The sequence below is a fragment of the Amblyomma maculatum genome, chromosome 10 (genome assembly GCF_055883805.1).
Source record: "Amblyomma maculatum isolate TAMU_Amacu chromosome 10, ASM5588380v1, whole genome shotgun sequence".
In the NCBI taxonomy this organism is placed as follows: domain Eukaryota; kingdom Metazoa; phylum Arthropoda; class Arachnida; order Ixodida; family Ixodidae; genus Amblyomma; species Amblyomma maculatum.
In genome coordinates this window covers 117,513,797-117,539,228 of record NC_139353.1, presented here as the reverse complement: position 1 = coordinate 117,539,228, position 25,432 = coordinate 117,513,797, and the positions used below count along the sequence as shown (strand labels likewise).

The following is a 25,432-nucleotide window of genomic DNA, read 5'->3' as shown; positions in this document are numbered from 1 at the left end:
CCTCTCATGATAAGCTCCACAAAACCCCGGCCCTCAGTCACAAGCGGCTGCGGAACAAGTGACCACAGCGGCGGTCAGACCCAACGTTAATAGAACTAAGATCAGTTGCCAAACTGAGAACTGTTTCGCGGCGCCGCCACCGCTGGCTGCTTTGAGTGGCGCTGCAGTTCTACCAGGCTCTCGTCGGCCCGAACGTGGGTTGAACACGTGCAGTGCGGGCAGCATGAGTACAGTGCGTTGCCGACTCGGTTGCTGCAGTGATCGTTTTTTGTGCTACTTGTGCTAGCATGCAAAGTTGAAGGGGCTTCAGTAACCATGCCGACGTGCTGCGTGACGGGCTGTGCGAGCGGTTACAAGAGCGACAACACTGACAACACAGCGAGGCGTTTTTTCTCGGCTCCGCGTGACGCGGATCTCCGTGCGGCATGGGACCGCGTGATTCCGCGTGTTGACAGGAAACTTTCTGACAAATCAAGTGTGTGCGATCTTCATTTGTACGATGAAGACATACTTAAGACGTACAGTCATATCATTAATGGCAACTAAGAAAAAATCGAAAGGGGCAAATGGAACCTCGCTGAAGGATATGTACCGAAGGTTTTCCCTAACTGAAAAGCGCTCATTTGTCCCTGGAGTGCTCAAGCACCCTTGAAGCTCCCTGACTGAACTGCATGGTGACTGGCATCAAGTCAGTGGTCGAGCGACAAACAAAGACAGAAAAAGTTTTTGGAAATCTGTTCTGGTTGATTGTTGACCTGCTTTTGAGCAGGAAGCTACCCCGAATAGGTTGTAGCCTGCACAGTTCACTGTGCAAGTGGTGAAGTTTTTTTTGGTAGTGCGGATGCATTTTTACACACGATTCCTATCCGAGAGGAGCAATGTGAGTAGTCAGGTTAAAAATTCAAGGAAGAAGTCTCGCCTGCTGTAATTTGTGCATTCAGTAAAGTGTGAAAAAGTGTTGAGAATAAAATGTAAAATTACATTTACTTGGGTGTCTATCTGTAGCCCACTGCGTGAAAGGTCGCAAAAAAAAGAGTACTTGCGACGCGGGCGCAGGACAGTAACGATAAACCCACAGTTGGGAATCCCAAAAAGACTAAATTTTATTGTCTCGAGTTGTTGGCGTCTAACCTCCTGTGTAAGCTCTCTTCTCTTGCTGGAAGAAAGAAACCGACAACTCAAGCAGAAGTTCGCTCTTTTCGCGGCACAGATTGCGCGCGGCGCTCGGCTAAAAGTCACATGCATCCTTATTGACAAAATGAATGCAATGAGCAAAATTCGCTTATTCCGTTAAACTGCACCATAGACAATGCGGCTCTTTGCTGCAAAAGCGCTGGTAATTTTTTTTTTTTGTTAAACATGTGCACATGCATGCGGTTGAGCAGAAACTGCAGAAACATACTTCGAACTGACGATGAACCTTGCAATTATCATATCTCTAACATTATTGCACGTTTCTCATATGCCACTTCGGGGAAGAAACTAGCAAAACAACTTTCCTAAAAAAAAATGGTAGCGTTGCCTGAGCAGCGCTCACCTGTATCGCTCTAGTTGCTGCACTAAAGTTTTGCAGCATGCTCGCCACACACGGTTCAGACTTGATTGTTGACTGTGAGTAATTAACGAGAAGTACGGCATTTAGGGCACCAAGTAATTTAACATTCCCGAATGCTACATGCTACGCCGAACGGTCGGGCCCGCAGCGTTTGCTTGTGCTTCGACAGCGGCCAAGCAGCGGCTAGATAGAGCCTGTTTCGACGGCAGCGCCACCTCGCGTTGAAATTGACGCGCCGCTTCAGCAGCATGGAGAACCCGGAGAGTTTGGCAACTGATCTTAGTTCTATTAGCGTTGGTCAGACCTGTGACGCAGCAAGGGTTGTTAAGAATTCCTGGCTCCGCTGGACAGGCCGCCATTGGAAACTGACCCTGGCAGCGTTTAACGCTAGAATCCTAGCTAGTGAAGCGAGTTTAGCAGTGCTGTTAGAGGAACTAGAGGGTATGATATTGGGATGTCATAGAACTTAGTGAGGTTAGGAGGCAGAATGAGGCATATACAGTACTGAAGGATACTGAAGGATGGCCATGTACAGTGTTACCGAGGTTTACCGGAGAGGCGACAACTAGGAGTAGGTTTCCTTGTCAATAGGTATATGGCGGGTAATATAGATGAATTCTATAGTAATACGAGAGGGTGGCAGCCATCATAACTAGGCTTAATAAGCGGTATAAACTGAAGGTCGTAGAGGCCTATGCACCTATATGTAGTGATGATGACCAGGCAGTTGAAAGCTTCTACGAAGATGTAGAATCGGCAAATGCGAAAAGTAAAGACGCAGTATACTGTACTAATGAGCGACTTCAATGCCAAGGTAGGGAAAAAGCAGGCAGGAGACCAGACAGTAGGCGACTATGGCATTGGTTCTAGAAATAGCAGGGGGAGTTACTAGTTGAGTGTGCAGAGCGCAATAACTTACGAATGATGAATACCTTCTTCAGCAGACGGAAAAACCGGAAATGGACATAGAAAAGTCCTAACGGGGAGACTAGAAATGAAATCGACTTCATAATGTGTTCAACCCCCGCCATTATGCAAGATGTACAGGTAATCGGGAAAGTGCGATGCAGTGACCACAGGATGGTGAGGTCCCGAATTAGCCTAAATCTGAACAAGGAACGCAACAGATAAGTAAGAAAGAAACCCATCAACGAATTAGCGGTGAGGGGAAGGGCAGAAGAGTTCTGGATCGCGCTACAGAATAGGGATTCAGCTCTAACCGAAGATGGCGACATTACCCTAGAAGCAATGAACAATAATTTCAGAGATATCAATACTGAGTGCGCGGTAGAAGTAGGCGGTAGGATACTTAGGATAACGATAAGCTGTCTAAGGAGACGAAATATTTCATTGAGAAAAGCCAGAGTATGAAAGCTTCCAATTCAACAGACCAGATCGAATTGGCCGAGATATCAAAGCTAATCAATAAGCGCAAGGTGGCCGATATAAGGAAGTATACCATGGAGAAAATTGAGTACGCTGTAAAGAACATGGGAAGCCTTAAAACGGTAAAAAAGAAATTTTGCATAGACAAAAACCAGATGTATGCGATAAGGGACAAAGTGGACAACGTCATCACGAATATGGACAATATAGTCAAAGTAGCCGTGGAGTTCTATACAGATCTCTACAGCAGCCAAAGTAGTCAGGACCGTAATGAGATTGGCGGTAGAGAAAAACAGTCAGACGTTCCACCAGTGACGAAGGACGAGGTTAAGAACGTACTAAAAACTATGGAAAGGTGGAAATCAGCTGGAGAGGATCAGATAACTACAGATTTGCTGAAGGTCGGGGGGGGGGGGGGGGATATCGTGCTAGAAAAACTGGTCACCTTGTATACGCAGTGCTTGGTGTCATCGACGGTACCGGAACCATGGAAGAATGCCAACATTATCCTAATTCATAAGAAAGGGTAATCTAAGGACCTCAAAAATTACAGACCAATCAACTTACTGTCTATTACGTATAAGGTATTTAGTAAGGTAATCGCTAATAGAATCAGGACAACCTTAGACTGCAATCAAGCAAAGGATCAAGCAGGGTTTCGGAAACGGTACTCTACTATCGATCATATCCATACCATCAATCAGATGATAGAAAAATGCTCGAAATATAACCAGCCCTTATACATAGCATTCATTGATAACGAAAAAGCATTTGACTCAGTTGAATTCTCGGCGCTGATGCAGGCATTGTGAAATCGGGGGGTATACGAGCCGTACGTGAAAGTCCTGGAAGATATATACAGTGGCTCATAGTTCCGCATAAAGAAAGTAACAAAAGTCCCATAAAAGAAGGTGTTAGGCAAGCAGACACAATCTCCCCAGTACTATTCACAGCTTGATTAGAGGAAGCATTCAGAGACTTGGAATGGGAGCAGTTAGGGATAAGGCTAGATGGAGAATACCTCAGCAATCTGCGATTTGCTGATGACATTGCCTTGCTAAGCAACTCGGGGGATGAACTGCAAATAATGATTGATGACCTAGACAGGAAAAGTAAAAAGATAGGCTTGAAAATCAATGTGCAGAAGACTAAGCTAATGTTCAACAGCCTCGGGAAGGAACAGCAGTTTACGTTAGGTAGCGAAGCACTGGAAGTAGTAGGCGAATATGTCTACTTAGGATAGGTAATAACCGCAGATCCGGACCATGAAAAGGAAATAACAAGAAGAATAAGATTGGAATGGAGCGCATTTGGCAAGCACTCGCAGATTATCACTAGCAGATTACCGGTATCGCTTAAGAGGAAAGTATACAACAGTTGCATCTTACCTGTACTCACCTATGGGGCTGAAACGTGGAGGCTAAACAAGTGAGTTTTACTTAAGTTGAGGACAACCCAGAGGGCTATGAAACGAAAAATGGTAGGGGCAACATTAAGAGATGGGAAGTGTGGAGAGTGGGTCAGAGAAATAACTCAAGTTACCGACACTGTAGTGGGAATTATGAAAAAGAAATGGACATGGGCAGGACATGTATTGCGAGGAGAGGATAACCGATGGTCGCTGAGGGTAGAAAACTGGATTCCAAGTGAAAGAAAGCGTAGCAGGGGGCGGCAGACAGTTAGTTGGGCGTATGAGATTAAGAAGTTCGCAGGGGTCGAGTGGATGCAGCTAGCACAGAAACGGGTTAAGTGGAGAAATATGGGAGAGGCCTTCGCCCTGCAGTGGGTATAGTCAGGCTGATGATGATGATGATGTTAGCCCTTAAACTAAGATGTATGCGTGAGTGATCCCTGATGTCTCAATGGTGAAGAAAAGAAAAACGTGCATTTGTCCGTGAATCTGATATGGTACCTGCCCAGAGCTCCTGAAAGGACCTGGGCCCATAACTGACACCACACCGACATATTTAGAGCACGTCCGCAAGGCAGAGCGCGCCAGCACTGGTACGTTTTGGGTGACTAAGCCCTATTACCTTCCGATAATCGGTTAATGCATTCTTATAGTTTTTTTTGTTCATTCTTTTTCTTATCATTTTTTTCTCTAACAAATTGAGCCGCGCTACGTCTTTATAAGTTAGGCGATGCTTATTTGTAGCTGCTAAAACTAAAATCATGAGCAAGTGACTTTATTCTCTATTTCTGACGGGAATCGGTGTAGGCGTTCACTCGACTCTTAGTCCTCCGATAGAATTGGTTCTACGATTTTTGGCATGGTTGTAGATGGATGCTGCTCCTTGAATGACTAGTTAATGGACACTTAACATCAGCTCAAACGGGAGCCACAAGAATCTTGCTCAGCGTTGACCGGCCAAGAGGTATGTGGCTATTGCCTCTGCCGTGTTGTATAGTTATTGCCGGCCAAGATCATCAAAACAGATGCATGTATGAAACAAGGAAACTTTTATATGACATCTGCCTACCAGGTCACCTTGACCCGTAGAAGCGAATTTATATATCAAGCAAAAAAAAAAAACAAATAAAAATTTGTTGTCCTACTAAGACCAAAATTAAAGTATCTCTATTATTGGCGGTGTTTTGTCCTTTTGGTTTGCATGCTGCGAGTAATGGTTTTTACGTGCTTTGCTTTTGAAATGCTTTAGACCTATTTCAACATTGTTTCTCGCTCTATCTATTCTGTTTAATTTGAAAAGTGTAAAACTTTGCCGGCTTTTAGGCGCTTCGGTTATAGTTTTCGGGACAAAAAATCACGTATTCAATTTAAACATCGTCGTTTCCTTTCCAGGACTGAAGGTCTGCGAAAGGCCTCTCTATTGTCAACTTTTATGCAGAGGTCAAGGGAATGATGGCGGATTTTGCCAAGGTGACCCGTCATTATGCTACTGCTACGACATGTACCCATATAGTAAGTTATAAGAAAAAATAAGGTTTTCTTATCACAAAAGTCTATTTATTTTCTAATTGCCTAACATATCGCACCTTGCAGTGCTGTAAAATCATAACACCAGTGATGAATATTCTTGTGATGTTGGGACTATGACGCTTTCATTGCCCCACAGTATACTTTATAAAGATACCACTTTTCTTCTGAAAATGAGGATGCACGATGTTCTAACTTGATATAGCATGTTCATAGTCGTTAATATAACATTTTCCTCACTTAAAAATATGACGAAGAGTGCGAAACAACCAGGAAGGCCCACATGATTATTTGCTTTCAGCTTGCTCTAAGATTTACCTCGCAAACACTGGTGGCTTTGAGTGAAAAAATGGGTCCGGCTTATTGATATGGAAGGGGGCGTACGATAGCTTTGCGATTACAATGCAGGTAGAGAGAAAAATAGCCTAATTAACTCAGTGTTTAAGCAGAAGTCTCTAATACGTTTCTCACTCGTGAATGAACACGGTGCCCTGCGTCTTGAACACCATACTTTTACACATGGGTGGGGACCAAGCCATTGAAGTACGAGTATTAGAAGTGCAGGTCGAGCAGTTAAATGTAATTACTGACCTTTAGACACTGGCCAGTGTTTTAAACTGGCCGCATGCCCAATCAAAATGCTTTAATTTTTTCATATTTAAGGGCACTAAAAGTTGGAAAAACAATTCCCAACAGAAAAGCGTACCAGGTGGCTTGCAATCAAATGAAGCAGATGTGTACATTAATGACTCATAGAAACTGAGTTTTCTAATTGTTACATATTTGCGCAGTTGTGTAATGAAATGAATACATTTTTCAATCAGTAATATTTTCGGTAATTTCATATATTTTTCTTCTGGCACTGATTTCTGATAAAGAATGGCACATATTGAAATAAGGCAATATAGGAGAATCATCTGTACCAACGTGGTTGAGTAAGATTGGTCAACCACACGACAGTGTTCATTATTGCCCGGTGTCAGGGAACGTGCGCCTGTGTTTGACCGAGTCAGTAAACCGGCTTTACCACCGGAAGTTACGTCTGATTTTTGCAAGTAAACAATATATAACATAGCCGCGGCAGAACGGAATAAAATTACCCACCTGAGAACAAGGCAGGTAATAAGACCGACGTTCGTTGTAACAAAGTTTGGTTTTAAGTAATCCAGGAGGGTGAGAGAACGGAAAAGTAACATGGCGAGATAGAAAACTTCACGCTTACGCAGTGTGTAGCCCGAAGTATGACACAGCACTACGACACACTTCCTCCCAAAATCGGTCAACTCGTCCTCGTCCACCTTCGTAGGAATTGAGCAGGTTTGCTTGTCACTGCTGCAACGCATGACGGAAGTGCCGGGAAGATGCCGTCAGCATAATAATTCCCAACTGCAGGCGACGGAGCAGATTCTTGCAATCTCACATCGAGCTGTGATACGGATTCCCCTGGCCTGAATGTAGCGCCGTCCGTGCGCGCGTCTTCCGCAATGTGGAGTGTCTGTGTTTCTCTAGGCCGAATACATTCCTGGTCCACGTTCCGCCGGGCAATTGGTACAGGCGTTTATAATGTAACCATTCTGATTCGAGAAGTAGATTTCACATGTGTGGCAGATTCAGGCAAGAATCTGCAAACAGAACGAAGAGAATGAAGACGAGGTTTTGCGAGTGGGCGAGCGAGAGATTGAGCGTCATGTTGGGATGCCGACAGCTGGGGACAGTCGGTTATCAAACGTATACAAAGGCGTCCTGGTGTTTCCCCTGCTTCTTCTATATGATGTTTGGCGCCGAAATCCGGGAGACTTATATGAGCTCTTCCATCGATCCTTCCTGGAAGTTGCAAATGGCCCTCCAGGAAGATACCAGGAGCTCTGCCATCGAACCCTACCGGACAGAGAGAAGAGGGCTTCAGCGATACGCCATGGGTCGCATCACGAAGAAGCGCGTGGTTTAACGAGACCTTGAGTCCGGGCTCTGGCATGAGGCTAGTAATCAACTAAAATCGACCGAATGGACTGTTCTGGACCTAAGCTTGTTCGCGCCATACTAAAAAGCTGCAACGACGGTCTGTGCATTCTGAATGAGAAACTGCATGCTTTTGAAGTCAGCGTTTGTGCAGAAGTCGCCTAAAGCTTTAAAGGAGTACGAGGAGACTGCGATAAGAACAATGAGGCTCCTCAGCCGCCACATCGAGGGCCTTCAGGCGCCTACTCCCGCTTCCGACAGCCGTCGTTCTACGAAGGCAGCAGATGCGCTCCCTGCAGCAGCTGCATTGTCTACGAACGCAGCTTTACCAGAAATTTTCTCCCAACCACCTTTCAAATTAACGACCGATTCAGTGATTGAGTGTAAAGAGAGGAAACTGGTAAGCGTCACAGTTTTCCTGCCGATGCCCGATTTTCGTTTGTTCGAGTCAACCCCAACCCCCCTACTATGAAGAGGCATCGCAGAAATTCATAGATAATTGTGGTAAATTAATTGTGTCCAAAATGTTCTCCGTACTAACTGAGCAGAGGCTGCCGTACTGTGGGACGCATATTCGGAAGAAGACCACAGCAAGCAGGAGCCAATCTAGGCAGGAATCTCTGATAGTAAAGAAAGTATCAAGCCAGCTACACGCGCTGAACGTCGGGCGGACGATTCTGCGCAGTTTACAAGCGACACTGTTTGCGGACCGCCATAGGAAAAAGACTTTCACAGAGCGCATCATCTAAATCTTCTACATGAATACATACTGCTGGAGCGAGAGTAAGAAAGACACCCAGAAGCAAATAAGAGAAAAAGACGAACGTGGATTCACTGTCTATCTGGAAGACAAAGAAAGCGAACAACAGAGAGTCTCCCCGAAGGACTCAGAAGTGAAACTTTTGAAACTAATGTGCGAAAGAAGGAAGCCTCGACAAGATTATAGCAGACACGACGACCTTTGCAGAGCTTGTGAAAGAGGGCGAGGTGCCAAACGAAAATCTCGTCTCCAGAGTTATTTCACAAACAAACGAACGAGGTCGGGCAATGCCACAAGCATTTATGCATTGCGGAAGAAAGAGGAAGAAAGGCAACAAATGATCGAACAGCCTGGTAAAGTTACGGCGAGGGTTTCACAGGCACAGAAAAAAATAAGGTCAGTGCGCAGAAAAAGAACACGGTGGAAACCCTGAGTATTGTGTCAAAGGGTTGTGCTCTGCTGTTGTGCTAGAGTGTGTGAGGTTTTGCAGCATGGACATCATAGATGTGCGTCTAGAACTTCGACCCCTAAAGAGAATTGTACCCTTACCGCTGTTAGGGCTCTATACTAGGACAGAGTGAATGCAGCGGAAGTCTGCTGCGGGCGTCCTAGTTGAGCAGTTGCTTTCCGAGTTAGAGTGCTCAACGCTGAATTCAGGCTGCATCCATAGAGGGTGTCGGGCGGTCCGCCCTTAGCAAACCGAGAGGCTCTTGTTCTGTAAACAAGGTGAATTCACGGCCCAGCAGATAGCCTCGGAACCCCGTGATACCCCAAAACTAATGCCAGCGCCAAACGCTCTAGCTGTGAGTTTTTCCGCTCGGCTTTCGGGAGAGTCCTTGACAGCAATGCACCAATGTCATGTTGGGAAGCGTCGTTCTTTAGTTGAAACTCCTCTAACGAATCAAAACGGGCAAGCACTTCGGCGTCCTCGAAACACTGCTTGCTCTTGACGAACGCCGCTTCCTGCCTGTGGTTGAACTTCAATTGCGCATTGTTTTCTAGTAACCGATATAACGCGGATAGCACGGTTGACAAGTTCGACAGAAACCTTGCATATATGTTAGCATTCAGAGAAACTAACCCAGCTCGCTCACGTTATAAGGGCTCGGTGCTTTTATGATGGCTTCCACGTTCTTTTCCATCTGATGACGACTGAGACGATTGATACGGTGTTCAAGATTAGGAACCGATAGCTGACTGAAATTGCATTTGTCGCATCGCATTTTACGCTGTGCTCTCTAAAGCGCTGCCGCACTGTTTTCAGCCAAGATCCGTTGGCTGCCGCCTTTTCAGACAAAAGCATGTCATCTAAGTATGCCTGCACTCCAGACAAGCCAGCTTGAATGGTATGCACCGTCCTTTGAAATATAAAAGGAGCAGAGGCAACGGGAACGGCAGCGTGTTGTAACTGAAGAGCCCTTGGTGCGTATTGATAACGCCCAGCTTGCGTGAAACTTCGGACAGTGGTACCTAGTTGTAGGCATTTTTTAGGCCGAGTGTTCAAAAACATCACCACTGCTCAACGATGCAAACATGTCTTCACTCACCTGAAGGAGATACTGCTCAAGTGAGCAAGCCCGATTCAAGGTAGCCTTAAAATCCCCGCAAAGCCTGACTGTGCCATCTTTTTAGGCACTGGTACAATGGGAGTCGTCCAGTCCGAATATTTTATGGGCGATATTATGCTAAGTGATACAAGCCGATCAGACTGTTTTGTTGCCTTGACGCGAAGAGTGCACGGAAGCAGTCTCGCCTTGCAAAATTGACAACCGCACCGTCCCTCCGCACAAAGGGACCGGGGGTCCTTTTATCAGGCCCAATTCCTCCGAGAAGACATCCTCATACTCAGTAAAGTGTCGATGTGGCTGATGGCTTTTCCCCCACCGGCTATTTCCTTTTACTGACTTGCCGTACCTCCAGACCTATGCAGCAGGGCTAACAGGGCTCGCCCGCACAGGCTTGGTACGCTGGCATCTAGTACAATAAGAGTCAATTGACAGTTGACAGCCGTGTGGGGCGGATACGTGTTTCATTACTCCTCGGATGGCACGTGGGTACCGGAAACGAAAGGAACGACGACTACGGGAGCTTCCAAAAGCGTGAAATAGATGAGCTCTTTCTTTTGCTAACTTTAGTTTTCAGCTTGCTAGGTTAGGTGCAGCCTAAAGTATAGATTTTAGCTCTTTGTCCTAGAGGCCTGGTGTTTGTGCTGGCAGCTAGGTTTTTTGGTGTTCATTCTTTAACTATTTTGTTAGCTTGGCAGCTTTTTAAATAGTTCTTTTTTTTCTAGATTATTCGCATTCGAAGAATATATTTGAATGTGTGTTTTCTAGTCGTTTTTGTGCCTTTCTTTTGCATTTTATATTGTCACGGGGTGGTGACAAGGTCGATGACACAAACGAACAGTCGGTGATTGCATACAAGAAACTCGTTATTGGGCGGACTTGCGACCGCAAAAGAACTAAGCAGCTCGGCGGCGGCGATAGAAACAAATGTGCTCTTCGATCGTCGAACAGAGAATGCCCGTCACACTCGTCAACGCTCAATTTAAAGTCTGCTCAGAACAATCTATATAACGTCGCAAACTACTACTAGTAATACCTAGAACAATATAGAAACATAACGCAAGTGATCGGAATCTTCGAGAAAGGTCTCGGCGCATCGATCTCGAAAAAAAAAGATAACGCGTCGTATCGCGACAACGAGCATGAGCAAACACGGGATACAAAACTGATACGCGATCCAGAATCAGAGTGATAAGGCCGCATGCCGGCGGCTGGTAAAAAACAACACAGTTTTCAAGGTTTCGCGGCATTACTCCCCCATTAAAAAAAATATCGCCTCGATGTTCCAAAACAAAGCAACATAAGCATAAGCACTACGGGAATGACTTCATAGCCTAGTGGTCCGACGCGGCGAATGACTTTGTACGCCCCAAGGTATCGACGCAACAACGTTTCGCTTAGTCAACGACGGCGAATTGGCGTCCAAACCCACACTTGGTCTCCTAGAATGTATTATTCGTGGCGTCGTCGTAAGTTGTATCGTCGGCTGTCAGTCTGCTGTTGGTCTTTAATACGCAGCCGTGCGAGTCGTCGGGCTTCCTCTGCACGCTACAGGTAGGCGGCGACGTCAAGGTTGTCCTTGTTGTTTACGTGCGGCAGAATTGGGTCGGGCGTCGTCGTGGGCTCCCTGCCGTACACAAGCTTGAACGGGGTCGCTCTGGTCGTCTCCTGGACTGCCGTGTTATAAGGGTGGCAAGATGGCGTCCTAGGTCTTGTGTTCAGCGTCGACGTTCATGGCGAGCATGTCCGCGTTCGTTTTGTTCAGGCGCTCCGTAAGGCCATTAGTCTGCGATGGCACGCAGATGTTCGCCGATAGCTTGTGTGACAGAACGCCAGCATGGCTTGCGTCAACTCTGCCGTAAACACCGTTCCCCTGTCCGTGATGAGCACTTCTGGGGCACCATGTCGCTAGAGAATTAGTTCGACAAAACGTTTGGCGACTTCTGCCGCGGTATTATTGGGCAGTGCTTTTGCTTCGGCGTAACGGGTAAGGTGGTTAGTGGCCACGATGATCCACTTGTTACCCACAGACGAAGATAGAAAGGGGCCGATGAGATCCATCCCAGTTTGATGAAAGGGCAGGATTGTGGGCGGAATCGGGTTTAGTAGCCCTGCTGGTCTGATCGGCGACGTCTTGCGTCGTTGGCACTCATGACACGTCTTAACGTAGTGGGCCACTTCGGCAGGCAGTCGCGGCCAGTAGTACTTCTCCTGGATTCGACGCAACATGCGCTCAAATCCGAGATGGCCGCTGTGGGCTCCATCTTGCAATGCCTGCGGAATTTCTTACCAGAAGTTTTTAGGCGCTACAAGAAGTTGGGCGGTCCTGTTGGGTGCGAAGGTCTTTGTCACGAGGAGGCCATCGCTTACCGCGAACGATGATAAATATCGCCTGAACACACCAGGAGGGGAAGCGGTCTTTCCTTCTAAGTAATCGGCTAATGCTTTCAACTCAGGGTCTGATCGCTGTTGTTCTGCAAAATTGCTGGTTCTTACTGGTCCCAAAAGGGCGTCGTCGTAGTCGTCCTTCGGGGGAGCGTCGACGGGAGCACGGGATAAGCAGTCTGCATCGTAATGCTTCCGGTCCGACTTATAGACTGCAGTCGTCAAATTCAGGAAGTCGTAGGCCTCATCTGGCAAGGCGGCCGGAGGCATCTTTTAAACTAGTCAGCCAGCAGATTATGTGATGGTCGCTTACCACCCTGAATGGTCTTCCGTATAGGTATGGACGAAATTTAGAAGTGGCCCAGATGATCGCCAGGCAATCCTTCTCGGTCGTCGAGTAATTGACTTCTGCTTTTGTGAGGGCCTGCTAGCGTAGGTGATTACTTTCTTTTGCCCGGCACTCTTCTGGACGAGAAAGGCCCCTAGGCCCACACTGCTCGCGTCGGTGTGAATTTCGGTCTCGGCGTTTTCATCAAAGTGGCCAAGTACAGGAGGGCATTGCAGGCGGCACTTAAGTACGTCGCTGCGCCGCTTGCCATTTAAAAGGTACGTCAGCCTTTGTAAGCTGCGTCAACGATTCCGCAATTCGCGCAAAGTTTATGACAAATCGTCGATAATAAGCACACAACCCAAGGAATCGGCGCACTGCTTTCTTGTCAGCAGGAGGTGGGAATTGTGCGATTGCAGCTGCTTTCTCCGGGTCTGGACGACACCAACCTTACTAACGATGTGACCTATGAACCGCAGTTCTTTGTAGACGAAGTGGCACTTCTCTGCTTTTAGCGTTAGTTCCGATGACTTGATGGCTTCCAGCTCTGTCTGCAGTCGTTTTAGGTGGACTTCAAAGTTTGACGAGAAGACAACAACGTCGTCTCAATATAACGAATTTGACACTTCCAGCCTGCCAGGACTGTGTTCATTTGCTCGTTGAAACGTGGCTGCTGCGTAGCAGAGGCCAGATGGCATCACCTTGAACTGAAAAAGCCCATCCGGTGTGATGAATGCGGTCTTCTTGCGATTTCTTTCGTCGACCTGAATTTGCCAATATCCGCTCTTCAGGTCTATCGATGAGAAGTACATTGCATTGCCGAGCCGGTAGAGAGTATCATCGATGCGGGGAAGCGCGTAGACATCCCTCTTAGTTATGGTATTCAAGCGGCGGTAATCAACGCAGAAGCGAAGTGTGCCGTCTTTTTTCTTCACCAAAACGACTGGTGCCGCCAAGGGGCTGTTCGATAGTGGATTACGTCATCACGCAGCATTTCCTCAACTTGATTGCGTATGGCCGGGCGTTCTCGCGGCGATACACGATGGGGGCTTTGGCGCAGAGGTCTCGCGTGCTCGTCAGTTATAATGAGGTGCTTAGCCAGTGGTGTTTGTCGTACCTTCGATGATGAGGAGAAGTACTCCCTGTAGCTTCGAAGACTGCGAGTATGGTCTTACCTGCTGTGGGTCAATGACGGGTTGATGTCAAATGTGGGCTGACAGAATTGGTCCGGTGCGTCTTCCAGTGGTTGGTCGTGGAGGGCGATTACATCTTTGAGGGCCGCCAATTCGTCGAGAAAAGCGATCCTCGTGCCCTTGTTGAGATGTCGGTATTCTTCGGTGAAGTTTGTTACCAGCACCTGAGCTTGTGCTCTCCGGAATTTCGCGATGCCGATACCTCGCTCCAAGAGAAATTGGATATATCCTTCGACGATGCCTTCAGCGTTTTCGATGCCTGCGCTACCTACGCTGACTGCGAAGTTTGATCGGGGCGGCAGGGTCAATTTTCCGTCGAGGACGTTTAGAGCGATGTGTTGCGTCGAAGTCGTCGTAGGAGGTATGACATTCTTTGCAGATAGATTCATGAGCTTCTATCTGACGTCGATGATAGCCCTATGTTCATTTGGGATGTCCATGCCTAAAAGCACGTCTCGGGAGCACTGCTGCAAGATCATAAAGCTGGTGGGGTAAGTACGCTCACTTACGGTTATTCTTGCAGTACATCGTCTCCATGGAGAAATCAGGTTCCCACCTGCGGTGCGAATCAGTGGGCCATCCGAAGCGGTGGTAACTTTCCTGAGCTGAGAGGCTAACAGTCCACTGATGACTGAATAGTCAGCGCCGGTGTCTACAAGGGTAGTGACTCTGCGAACGTCGACATGAATTTCAAGGCCGCTTATTCAAGTCCTCGCATTGCACATGGGCCTTGGTGTCCGATGTCGGCTCCGTCGTTCATTCAGGTCATGGCCGGGGCATACCTTTGTTACTTCGCTGGGCGGCGGTTTCGGCCTGCACTCTGGTCGTGTGGTCGTCGATGTCGCCGTGTGGAGCAGCATTGAAATGGTTGCGTCATCGTTAGCGGTCGTCCTTGGCTGAGGATCTTCGTCTTTTCGCCGTTGAGCAACCTCACCTCGAAATGTTGCTGCCTTTAGGCTTCCCTATGGGGTCTAGGAGCCGTTTTTGCAAGTAACCGCGGCCCGGCGACGCTAATGGGGCATTGTACGGCGATGGGGAGCGTGACAGACGCCTTGGCAGCGAGTGCTCTCCGCTGCGCAGGAAGTCGTTGATTTCTTGTGGTCGCTCGCGAGGACGGGGTCGTGGGGCGTCGAACGCGAAACCACGGAGGCCGATCCGCCTGTACGGGCACGCAGGATGCGTCCTGCCTCACCCCAATGGAAACAGAGCGGTCGGTTGTTAGATGTCCTCCAGGCGTCGCATTTCATGTGGCTTGGAAATCTTTGGTAGACTAGGCGGGCGGGGGCCAAGGGGTGGCTTTCGGGGGCAGGATGGTAGAGACGAGGGCTTGGGAGGTCGCGATGGGGTGCAGGACGACGTAATGCAGCAGCGTAGTTCATCGCTGCTGATTCATGCACTGGAGCATGAATAACTGGAGCCGTCGTAGTCGTCGCTTTAGGAACTCCCAATGTCTGCTGGACTCCTTGACGTACGACGTCCACGAGCTTCGCCACTTGGGGTTGTTGTGATGATGGCAACGATCGGCGGAGCTCCTGCTCAAGCCACTACCTTAGCGCTTGTAGATGCGCTGGGGTAGTTGCTTGAGTAGTCCCGTTGAAGTGGTCTCTCGTAGTGGCGCATACGGGTGTCCAACGTCTTCCCGATTGTATACGCTTCCGTTTCAAATTCCGCCACGGTTTTTGGCGGATTTTTAAAAAGAGCTGCAAAAAGCGATTCTTTAACGCGTCGCATTAAACATTTGACTCTCTCGCCTTCGGGCATATTAGGGTCGGCGCGGCGAAAGGCGCGCTTCATCTCAACGTATGCCAGGACAGGCTCGTTAGGGAGTTGAAGTCTTGACTGAAGGAGGGCCTGGGCTCTTTCCTTTGGGACGATGCTTGCATAGCAGTTAAAAACACTTCCTTGAAAATCTTCCAATCCTTCATAGCTGTCTCATGATTTTCGAACCAAACTCGGGCATGTCATTGAAGAACAAAGTAGACTTGCCTGAGTTTTGCGGTATCGTTCCAGCTTTTAAAATCAGCCACACGGTCGGAAAGGTCCATCCAGTCTTCCGCATGCTCACTGGGCAGTCCTCGGAAGATGAGGGGCTCCCTGGGCTGCACGATGACGACTGGTGCTGTTGACTGGGTCATTTCCAAAGTTGATGCCTTCCTGAATCGAACGGGGTCAGGCAGCAGACCGTGCTCCGGTTGTAGGCCTTAGAGTCGACGGCTGGCTCGGTGACCTGTAGGCTGGCCTTCCAAGGCGCCAGGAGCACGGCTGAGGTTTCGCTTGAAGGACTAAGGGCAGCACCTCCACCAGATGTCACGTGGTGGTGACAAGGTCGATTATACAAACGAAGAGTCGGTGATTGCACTGAAGAAACTCTTTATTGGGCTGACTTGCACCCGCAAATGAACTAAGCAACTCGGCGGCGACGATAGCAACAAACGTGCTCGTCGATCGTCGGACAAAGATATGCCTGTCACACTCGTCAACGCTCTATTTAAAGGCTGCTCATAGCAATCTAGATAACGTCGTAATGCTACTAGTACAACCTGAAGCATTGTAGAAACATACGCAAGTGATCAGAATCTTCGAGACAGATCTCGGCGATAACGCGTCGTATCGCGACAAGCACGAAGAAACACGGGATACAGAACTTATACGCCATCCAGAATCAGAGTGATAAGACCGCATTCCGGCAGCTGTTACAAAACAACAAATACTGTTTTGAAGGTTTCACGGCAATATTCTTAGAGCTCGTAGTAGAAATAGTTCAGTTGATACAGGCTTAACATGTGCAACCAAGAGAAAGTTAATTGTACGCAGTAGGAGGCGCAGGCTAATCTGAAAGAAACCCGTTTCGACTCTTTAGTTGAAGCGGAAGGCACTGACTTTTTGTGCCGGCTTTGCGTGGTTGTGCGTGACTAGGCGGGTTTGAACTAGAAAAGGTTGGTCTTGTGTAACGTGGGGAAGCCTGAGAAAATTAACTAGGTATATTAAGGGCAGAAAATCAGAAACTGTTGGACAGCTTCCTCAAATGAAAGAAAAAAGGGCCGACGCTGTCCTTGGAAGCAACAAGGATGGACACTAGAGTGTGGGCCATGTGGCTGGGACCAGATCTGTCAGGGACGGCAAAATTAAAACAGGTCAGGCGGAGTCGAACCGACAGAGAAATTCAGGAGTAGCCAATAAGATATCGAGAAAGAAGGACGAGGAAATGAAGAAAGAAATGCCCAGAGAGGACACAAATAACACGAACTAGGAGTCAGTTGTTGGGGGGTAGAGAGGGAATGCCCGAAAGCTTACAGCCTGGGATTCCAACATGATCAGGTGCAGTCCAGCTATCTTGTAACGTGTAAGGGGGGATAAGCGAGTAGTAGTTGGAATCTTCCCATGGAGAGCAATGAACGCAGTGGTGAAAGATACTAAGATTAGGCTGCCTAAAAATTCTGCACAGCGCAATGTGGTGATAGTAGAAGCGGGGCTGAAGATGTCATACATGGTTGCGTTGCAGGAGTGGTGGAAAGTTTAGCTCGGCGAGTCGACAATATCAGGGCGATAGCACAGCAAGCGCAGATTGTTGTGTGCACAGCACCGGAGGTGCTAGGAAAGAACGAAGAGCTTGAAAAGGACTTGGTATCTGTTAATCAGCACATAAGATAGTTAATCCTGGATAAGCGTTCCGAATTAGTTGAGGTAAACAGGGAGGTGTATAGAGCACGTTTTGGCAAAGCTTTTCAACAAGATGGCATCCATTTTAACAGAACGGTGGGAGGAGAGATTGGCTGGCGCCTGGCGGGCAGTACTGTAGCTTCTTTACGGGTCCGCGAGAGCTCCTGGCGCAGGGGTAGTTGGACGTGGAGCAGAAGAAGGCGCAATAATGGAGGCTGGGCCCACCAAAAGTGGCAAAGTAGAGATCCCGAAAGATGAGTACAAAAAAGGAATTGAACACTACGATAAGCTACTAAACATCCATGGAGGTATTGAGAGAGCAAAATTGCTAGATATAGAACAGGCATTGAAGGGCGACGAAAACGATGTTTACGTTGTATGCCAGGCACAACTCAAGGATCAAAAAGATCCACCGTTTAGGGAAGGCTACAACAGAAGCGGAGAAAAAGGGGAAGGGGTTAGTATCTTGATGCATTAAGGAACAAAGTGGCAAAGAATAAAATAATTTTGCAAAGATATCTGGATATCAGGAACATTTGCCAGCATAATGGTGGTAGGTTTAGTCGCGATATAAGCCAGGCTCAGTCACGATATAAGCCAGTTTGGAGACTGAGCCAAAATATTCTACTGGAGAACATGAACGGGCACATCGAAGATTGGATGGATACACGGATTGTAGCGGGAAGCTAACGCTACATTTCTGTGAGCGACACAACCTAGTTATTATAAATAGAGAAAACAATGTAAAGGACAAGTCATGGGGGAATTCCGGAACAGGCAGACGACCATTGACTACTGTTTAATGTCGTCGGGAATTTATAACAAGCTTGCAAATTGGAAATAGACGAAGAAGGGGAGTGTAGTCTGGGAAGTGATCCTAAAAGTAATAATCTTCAGATGGAGCCCTTGATGAAAAGAGAAATAAAACACAGTCAAAAAGTAAACTCAAAATGAACCGACGATAAAATAGCGCAGATAGCAGCAGACATAGAGGAGACAATAAACAAAAGCTTCATGAAATACTGGGATCATGTGCAGGTAGAACTACCCATAAGGAGAAAAGTTAAGGAGGTTAAAGTAGCAAACCGCTGGCATCGAACGAAGAAGCCACTGAGCTGGTGGAATAAGGAAATCAGGGAAGCCACTGAACAATGGCGCGCAGCTTACAGGGGACACAGAGAGGCAAGGAACGTAAAGGTATCTCAAGAGGAAATAGACCAAATTTTGGAATTGCATCGACAAACAAAACTTGATGCACAGACCCACGTCTAATGTAAAATAAAGAAGTCCACCGATCACTGGATGGCAGAAATACACGATGGAACTAGGGGCACACCAAGAAAATTCTTGAACCATATACGTTGGCTAGGTAAAAATAATAAAATCAGGTCCGTATTCAAGATAGTGAGGGAAATTGTTTAAAGGGAGAAAACGCTTTGAAATACATTACATCAGTTATAGACGTGTCATTTAAGAGCGAGGAAAGGGTAGTCTCCGCTAATAAGGGAGCAACACACGATAGCCGAATACAAGGACGCTTAGAACTGAAAAATCTAAACTGGAAAAAGGTGGTAAAAAATATTCCCAAAAGCAAATCTACAGGAATATATGAAATTCCTATGAATCTAGTTATTGAACTTTATTCATGAAGTAAGAAAAAATTGTTAAAACCTTTGGAAGCAGTCATAAGGATAAGCATATTCCGGATAGCTGGCGGCAGAGTGGAATGAATTTGATTTATAAATGGAAAGGAGATATGATGGATGTTACGGGGGAAATGGGTTTAATATTTACAGGATATACGGGAATGCATGAAAGCTACCTACAGTCTCAAGCACAGTTTCAGTAAGTCTTATCTCCGAACGAGTCTACACGCCACCACTTCGTTCTTTTTCACAAGCGCACCCGTCCACTTTGTCCTTTTCTTGCACATGCGCAACACCTCGCGGCGCAGCGTAATTCACGTATCAGTTTCCCCCGGGACTGATGAAGCTCGTCCTCGAACGAGTCAACCAGATTGGGAATGACAGCGTTTCAGTCCTGCCACATAAGCCAGCTGAGTCATCCGCAAGCATCGATTTGTTGATATTACATTAGCGATAACGTAAGTTACTTCAGTTAATTCACTTAAACGACTTACAACAAAGAAGGGTCCGGCGTATTGCTACAAGAACTTCTGGTACAGTCCGCGGCGTCGCAATGGCGCCCAAAGCAAAACCAAATTTCCGGTTTATAAGTTACTGCAGCATGAACCGCATCATGCCGAACAGTCGTGCTGTCTTGGGAGGCGATAGTTTGCAAACGAGTAAGACAAAGATGTTGCGGCACGGATGGGTAATCGTGCACCGCGAATGGAAGAATGGTGTCCAGGAAGGTTGATGGTGAGCACGCGTAAAGCAGGCAAAAAGGAGAATATCCTGTCGCTTTATGCTTAGTTGTGTTATAAGCGTGAGTTACAAATGGCAAGACGGCGCTCCAGTGCTTGTGATTTGATGTTACGTACATTGATATCATGGTAACGTGAATCCGGTTTAGACGCTCGGCAAGGCCGTTCGTCTGAGGGTGGTAGGAAGTAGAATGACGGCATTCGGAGTCACAGAGCCGTAGACGTTCTTCCACGATATCCGCAGTGAACTGCGGACCGGATCACTGATGATCACTCGGGAGGGAGGGGGGGGGGGGGGTGCCGTGCCGAGGTACCATTTGATGCAATAAAAAGTTCGACACATCGGTTGCTTTGGCAGAAACCAGTTCAGACGTCTCCACATACCAGGTCAAAGAGCTACGATAATCCAGCGACGGCCGTCAGACGATTTGGGAAAAGGACAAATCTGATCAATCCCAATTTTCTCGAAAGGCGACCTAAGGGGATTGACAGGTTGAAGAAGGCTAGCAGGTAGCGTGGTGCTTCGTTTGATACGTTGGCAAGGGATATAACTTGGTACATAGCGCTTCGTTGTCGTGTACAGCGTTGGTCAATAAAATCGTTGTCGGACCCTCGCAAGATTGCGCGCAAAACCAAGATGGCCTGAAGTGATGTCGTCATACATCGCATGTAGGACAGCATTGCGGAGAGAAGCCAGTACAACAAGCCGAAGACGGGCACCATCAGTTGAATAGTTCTTTTTGAGGAGTAGACCATCTTGAATAATAAAAGGTGTAAATTCAGAATTGCGCGCCTTATCAAACAACGAAGTAAGTTCATGGTCTTGACTTTGCTCTTGCCGGAACTTTATGAGGTCTGGTAATGTTTCGCTGACAGGCGCCAGGCAGTCGTCCAGGTCATCTTCGCCAACTGCCGTGCATGGAAGAGGAAATCGGGACAAACAGTCAACATCGGCGTGGCGGCAACCACTCTTATAGGACGCAGGAAAGTCATATTCCTCTACACGTAATGCTCAGCGCGCTAATCAACCGCAGGAGTCGCGCAGGCCAACAAGCGGACACACGGAGTGATCATCAGTAATTACGTTGAAGTGACGGCCGTACAAATATGGGCGGGTCTTGATAACGGCGAAGATGACGGCGAGGCATTCCATTTCTGTCACTGTGTAGCTGCGTTCTGCTTTCGTTAAAGTGCGGCTTCAATATGCGATGACTTGCTGGGCACCGTTCTGGAGCTGGTTGAGAACCGCACCAACGCCCACGTCGCTCGCATCGGTGTGAACCTCGGCGGTAGCAGCCGGATCGAAATGGCTTAACACAGGACCAGATGCGGGCAGACACTTCAGCTGTTGGAACGGTGACTTGCATTGCAAGGATCGAACAAACGGAGCATCTATTTGCAGAGGGGAAGTGAGCGGATGGGCAATTTGGGCGATTCCTTGAATGAAGCGGCGGACATATAAACATAGCCCCCCAGAAAGCTTCTCAAATGCTTCACGTTTTGAGGTTTTGCAAAGTCTTGCACAGCAGCAATCTTTTTGGGGTCGGGCCGAATACCTTCCTGATGCACTAAAAGTGCAAGCAACAAGGTCTGCCATTCACCGAAGTGACACTTTTTAGAGTTCAAAAGTAGTCCGGCGTTTCGGATACAATCCAGCACAAGACTAAGTCACTGACTATGCTCCCGAAATGTTCTTCCACAGATGATGATGTCATCTAGGCAGCACATGCATACCTCTCATTTTAAACTATGCAGAATGGTGTCCATAAATCTTTCGAATGTCGCTGATGCATTGCACAGTCCAAAGGTCATCACGGTAAATTCATAAAGTCCATCAGATGTCACAAAGGCTGTCTTTTCTCGGTCCTACGGATGCATCGGGATCTGCCAATAGCCAGACCGAAGATCTACTGACGAGAAATAGGATGCAGATTGAAGACAAAGAAATCGTCAATACGTGGAAGAGGATAAACGTCTTTTTTTTTGTAACTGCATTTAACCGACAATGATCCACAAAAACTGTCGACGAGTTGTCCTTCTTCACCAAGATAACAGGGACTGCCCAAGGACTGGAAGACTCCCGTTAGACACCTTTTTCAACATGTCCTGGACTTGTTCGCTAATTGTTCTAAGGTCAGCTGGTGATACTCGGTAGGACTTCTGTGTGGTAGGGATCGCATTATCAGTGTTGAACTTGTGTGAAATACGGAATTTGGCCGAACAGAAAACTCGGCTTCTTGAGCAAAGTCAAACACAGAGGAGTAAGGTGCCAGAACTTCACATAACTCCTGCTGGTCGGATGACGAAAGCGATTTATTTATTATCCGGGTTATATTCGCACTGTAATCAGGATCCACGTGATGGTGCGGATGAGGAGACACAGACCGAATAGAAAGGAGCTCGTAGCCGTCAAATGTAACCAACCTGAGGCCGGATGGTAAATAAACGGGTTCTGACAAAATGTTCACAGTCCACAAGAAGGCACACCCATCTACGATGTCGACGACGGCACGAGACATTAGTAAATTTTTCTTCACGGTATTCTTCATGTCAGCTTCAACAAACACAGAGTGGATGCCTGCTAGCTAGGCAGAGCTGTGAACCGGCACGAACATTGCAACCATAGAAGGTAAAACTACATCGTTGGAGACATATTTGATTGAAAACATCTTTATTTATTCAGTATTCTCAGAACATGTGGGTGGGCCGCCTAGTCCGGTAGTCCATTGGCTGCTGCTGCTGCGCTGGCCCTCCCCACCAGCCAGTGCTGACGGTCAGGATCATCGCTGAGCAGAATAGCCTCCCACTGCTCCTCCGAGGGGTTGGGAATGGGGTCAACTAAGGGATTAAATTGGCATGCCCACACCATATGGTAGAGGTTAGCTACCTCCCCACAGTGTGGGCACTGCGGAGAGTATAGTGTAGGGTACCACAGGTGTAATTTAGCTGGTGTTGGGTATGTGTTGGTTTGTAGTCTCCTAAGGATGTTCTCTTCTAACTTATTGAGGGATTTGTGTGGTGTTGGGTACTCCTTTCTGGCTGTTCTGTATGGCGCGAGATTGTCAGCATACACTGCGCCGTCTCTATAGCTAGGTGTCCCCTCTACAAAAGCAGAGAGAATATTGCGGCGCAAAGATATTTCGCCAGCTGAGCAATCGACCGTTGCTCCACAATCGCGCAGAAAGTCAATTCCGAGAATAACCTTATGTGTGGCTCTTGCTAAAACTACAAATTCAACACGAAACTTTTCCCTAGCAATGACCACTGACACGCAGCAGAGATCCACTGGACGCATATGTTCTCCCCCAACACCGCGCAAGCTGGAACTTCGTTTCGAAGCGAACATTATTGTCGGTCCAAGACGATTTTAAAAATTGAGACTCATCACAGAAATTGTGGCACCAGTATCCACTAAAGCTAACATATTTACACCATTTCCAGTAACATGCACTTTGTACTTCAACATCACAGTAGGCAGAGGAGTTTGCAAAGATGATCGTTTCGCGACCTCACCTCCATCGGCCGCTCCTACTTGTTTCCCGATGGTGGCGTAGGCGAGCGTCGACGTGGGGACGGGGACCGTACTCGGCGCGGGGATGGTGGTGCGAAGCTGCGGTCAGAAGCGGGAAAGGCACTGCACAACGCACATAAAATCCTATAGGCCAATTACCATAACGTATGTTATATACAGGTTGGCCACGGGTGGTGAAATAAAGATGCAATCAGGGGTAGAAAGTAAAAAGATACCCGGAGAATTTCAGAATGGCTTTAGAAATGGTAGGCGATTTGATGATGGCCAGTTAGTTCTTACGCAATGCGTCGGAACATATAGAGACGAAAACAGACCTTTGTATTTGGCCTTCCTGGAAATAAACGGAGCGTACGACAATGTAAACAGGGAACTCCAGTGGTAAATATAAAAAGAAGGTATCGATCATGCGAGAACCCATTTTCTACAGTAAATGTACCAGTATTACAATGTAGACATTACATGGAAAGGGATTAGAAGTACGAACGCTGTCAAGGTATGCAAAGGAATAAGACAAGGTTGGCCTCTATCACCGACGCTTTTCATGGTTTATATGATAAATATGGAACGGAGAATACAGGAAAGTAACCTATATTTTAACCTTTGATATAGATTAGGCAGAAGGATGGTAGAGGAGTGCCTCCCCTCTTTAATGTATGCAGACGACTTTGTGAAATTAGCAGAGAGCCAGGAAGACACGGAAACTCTAGTTAAGTATTGCGGAAACGAAGGGAACGCTCTAGACTTCAGTCTTAGCGCAGCGAAGTCGAGTCTGATGATTATCCACGGCTCCGCTGATCAGGGCCCAGGGACCTAAAATACGAGGCCATGAAATACCTAGAGTGGCAGAATACAAATACCTCATTTATGAGTAAACAAAGCATTGGCATACATTGAAAAGCATGAACAATCACTTAGGGCAAAATAGCGACGAAATGCCGGGATAATGAAGCATAGGGCATTGTGGGGATATAACAGGTACCAGATGCTGAGGGGTATTTGGAAAGGAATTAATTTGCCCAAGCTTACTTTCGGAAATACGGTTTTGAGGCTGAAACCAGAGGTTTAGACGACATTAAAGATAAATCGGAGAGCTATCGGAAGATTGGCAGCGAGTGCCCCCGGCAAAACCAGAAATTAAGCTGTACAGGGAGATATTGGATGGGCATCTTTAAAATTACGGGAAGCTCAAAGTAAATTATTTTTACGTGGTGGCATGACAAGCGATGCAACACGGAGACACAACAGAAACAGAAAGACGTGATGACATGACGATGAAATATACTTTAATGGCCAGCGGGCCTGGCGCGAGCGCTCCGCCCGCCACTGCCCGCTTCGTCATCTTCGTAGTATTACCAGAGGCCACCGGGCGATCGTCCCGATCGATTGCTAGAAATGCAATGATTGACGTGACGATGAACACAGACACAGGATTGAAACATAAAACGCTGGACACCACAATGAACGCGAAGATGGGAAGAATGCTTTCACCGGAGCATCAAGTCCAATTTTCACCGTTTGCCGAAGGCCAAGGCTCATGGACGCGTCGAACGGCTTGGGCGGGGATGCTGTCTTCGCTCGAGTGGTCATGAGGTCACTTCGTCGTGGGGTCAGTAGGGTCGGTAGGGTCGGCTTTAGGCTCTTTTTGGTCATTGTGTGTTCTGGTCAGGGCTGGGGACGAGGTTGTGGACAGCGGCTGGTCGGGTCTGAGCAAAAAGTGCTGGGACAGAGCTGGGCGGCGATCTTCACGGGCTCTCGGCCGATGGACCAGGCGTACGGTTGGCTTCG

At 47.4% G+C, this 25,432-nt stretch overlaps 1 protein-coding gene across 1 annotated transcript in view; it reads left to right on the top strand.

The window, feature by feature from the left end:
• LOC146177313 (uncharacterized) overlaps positions 1-25,432 on the top strand; it is a 218,312-nt gene that overhangs the window by 107,020 nt on the left and 85,860 nt on the right. The window contains exon 7 of the mRNA XM_084580427.1: positions 5,745-5,864. Coding sequence (XP_084436553.1) covers positions 5,852-5,864 — 13 coding nt within the window. The 5' untranslated portion in view covers positions 5,745-5,851. The remainder of the gene's footprint in view (positions 1-5,744; positions 5,865-25,432) is intronic.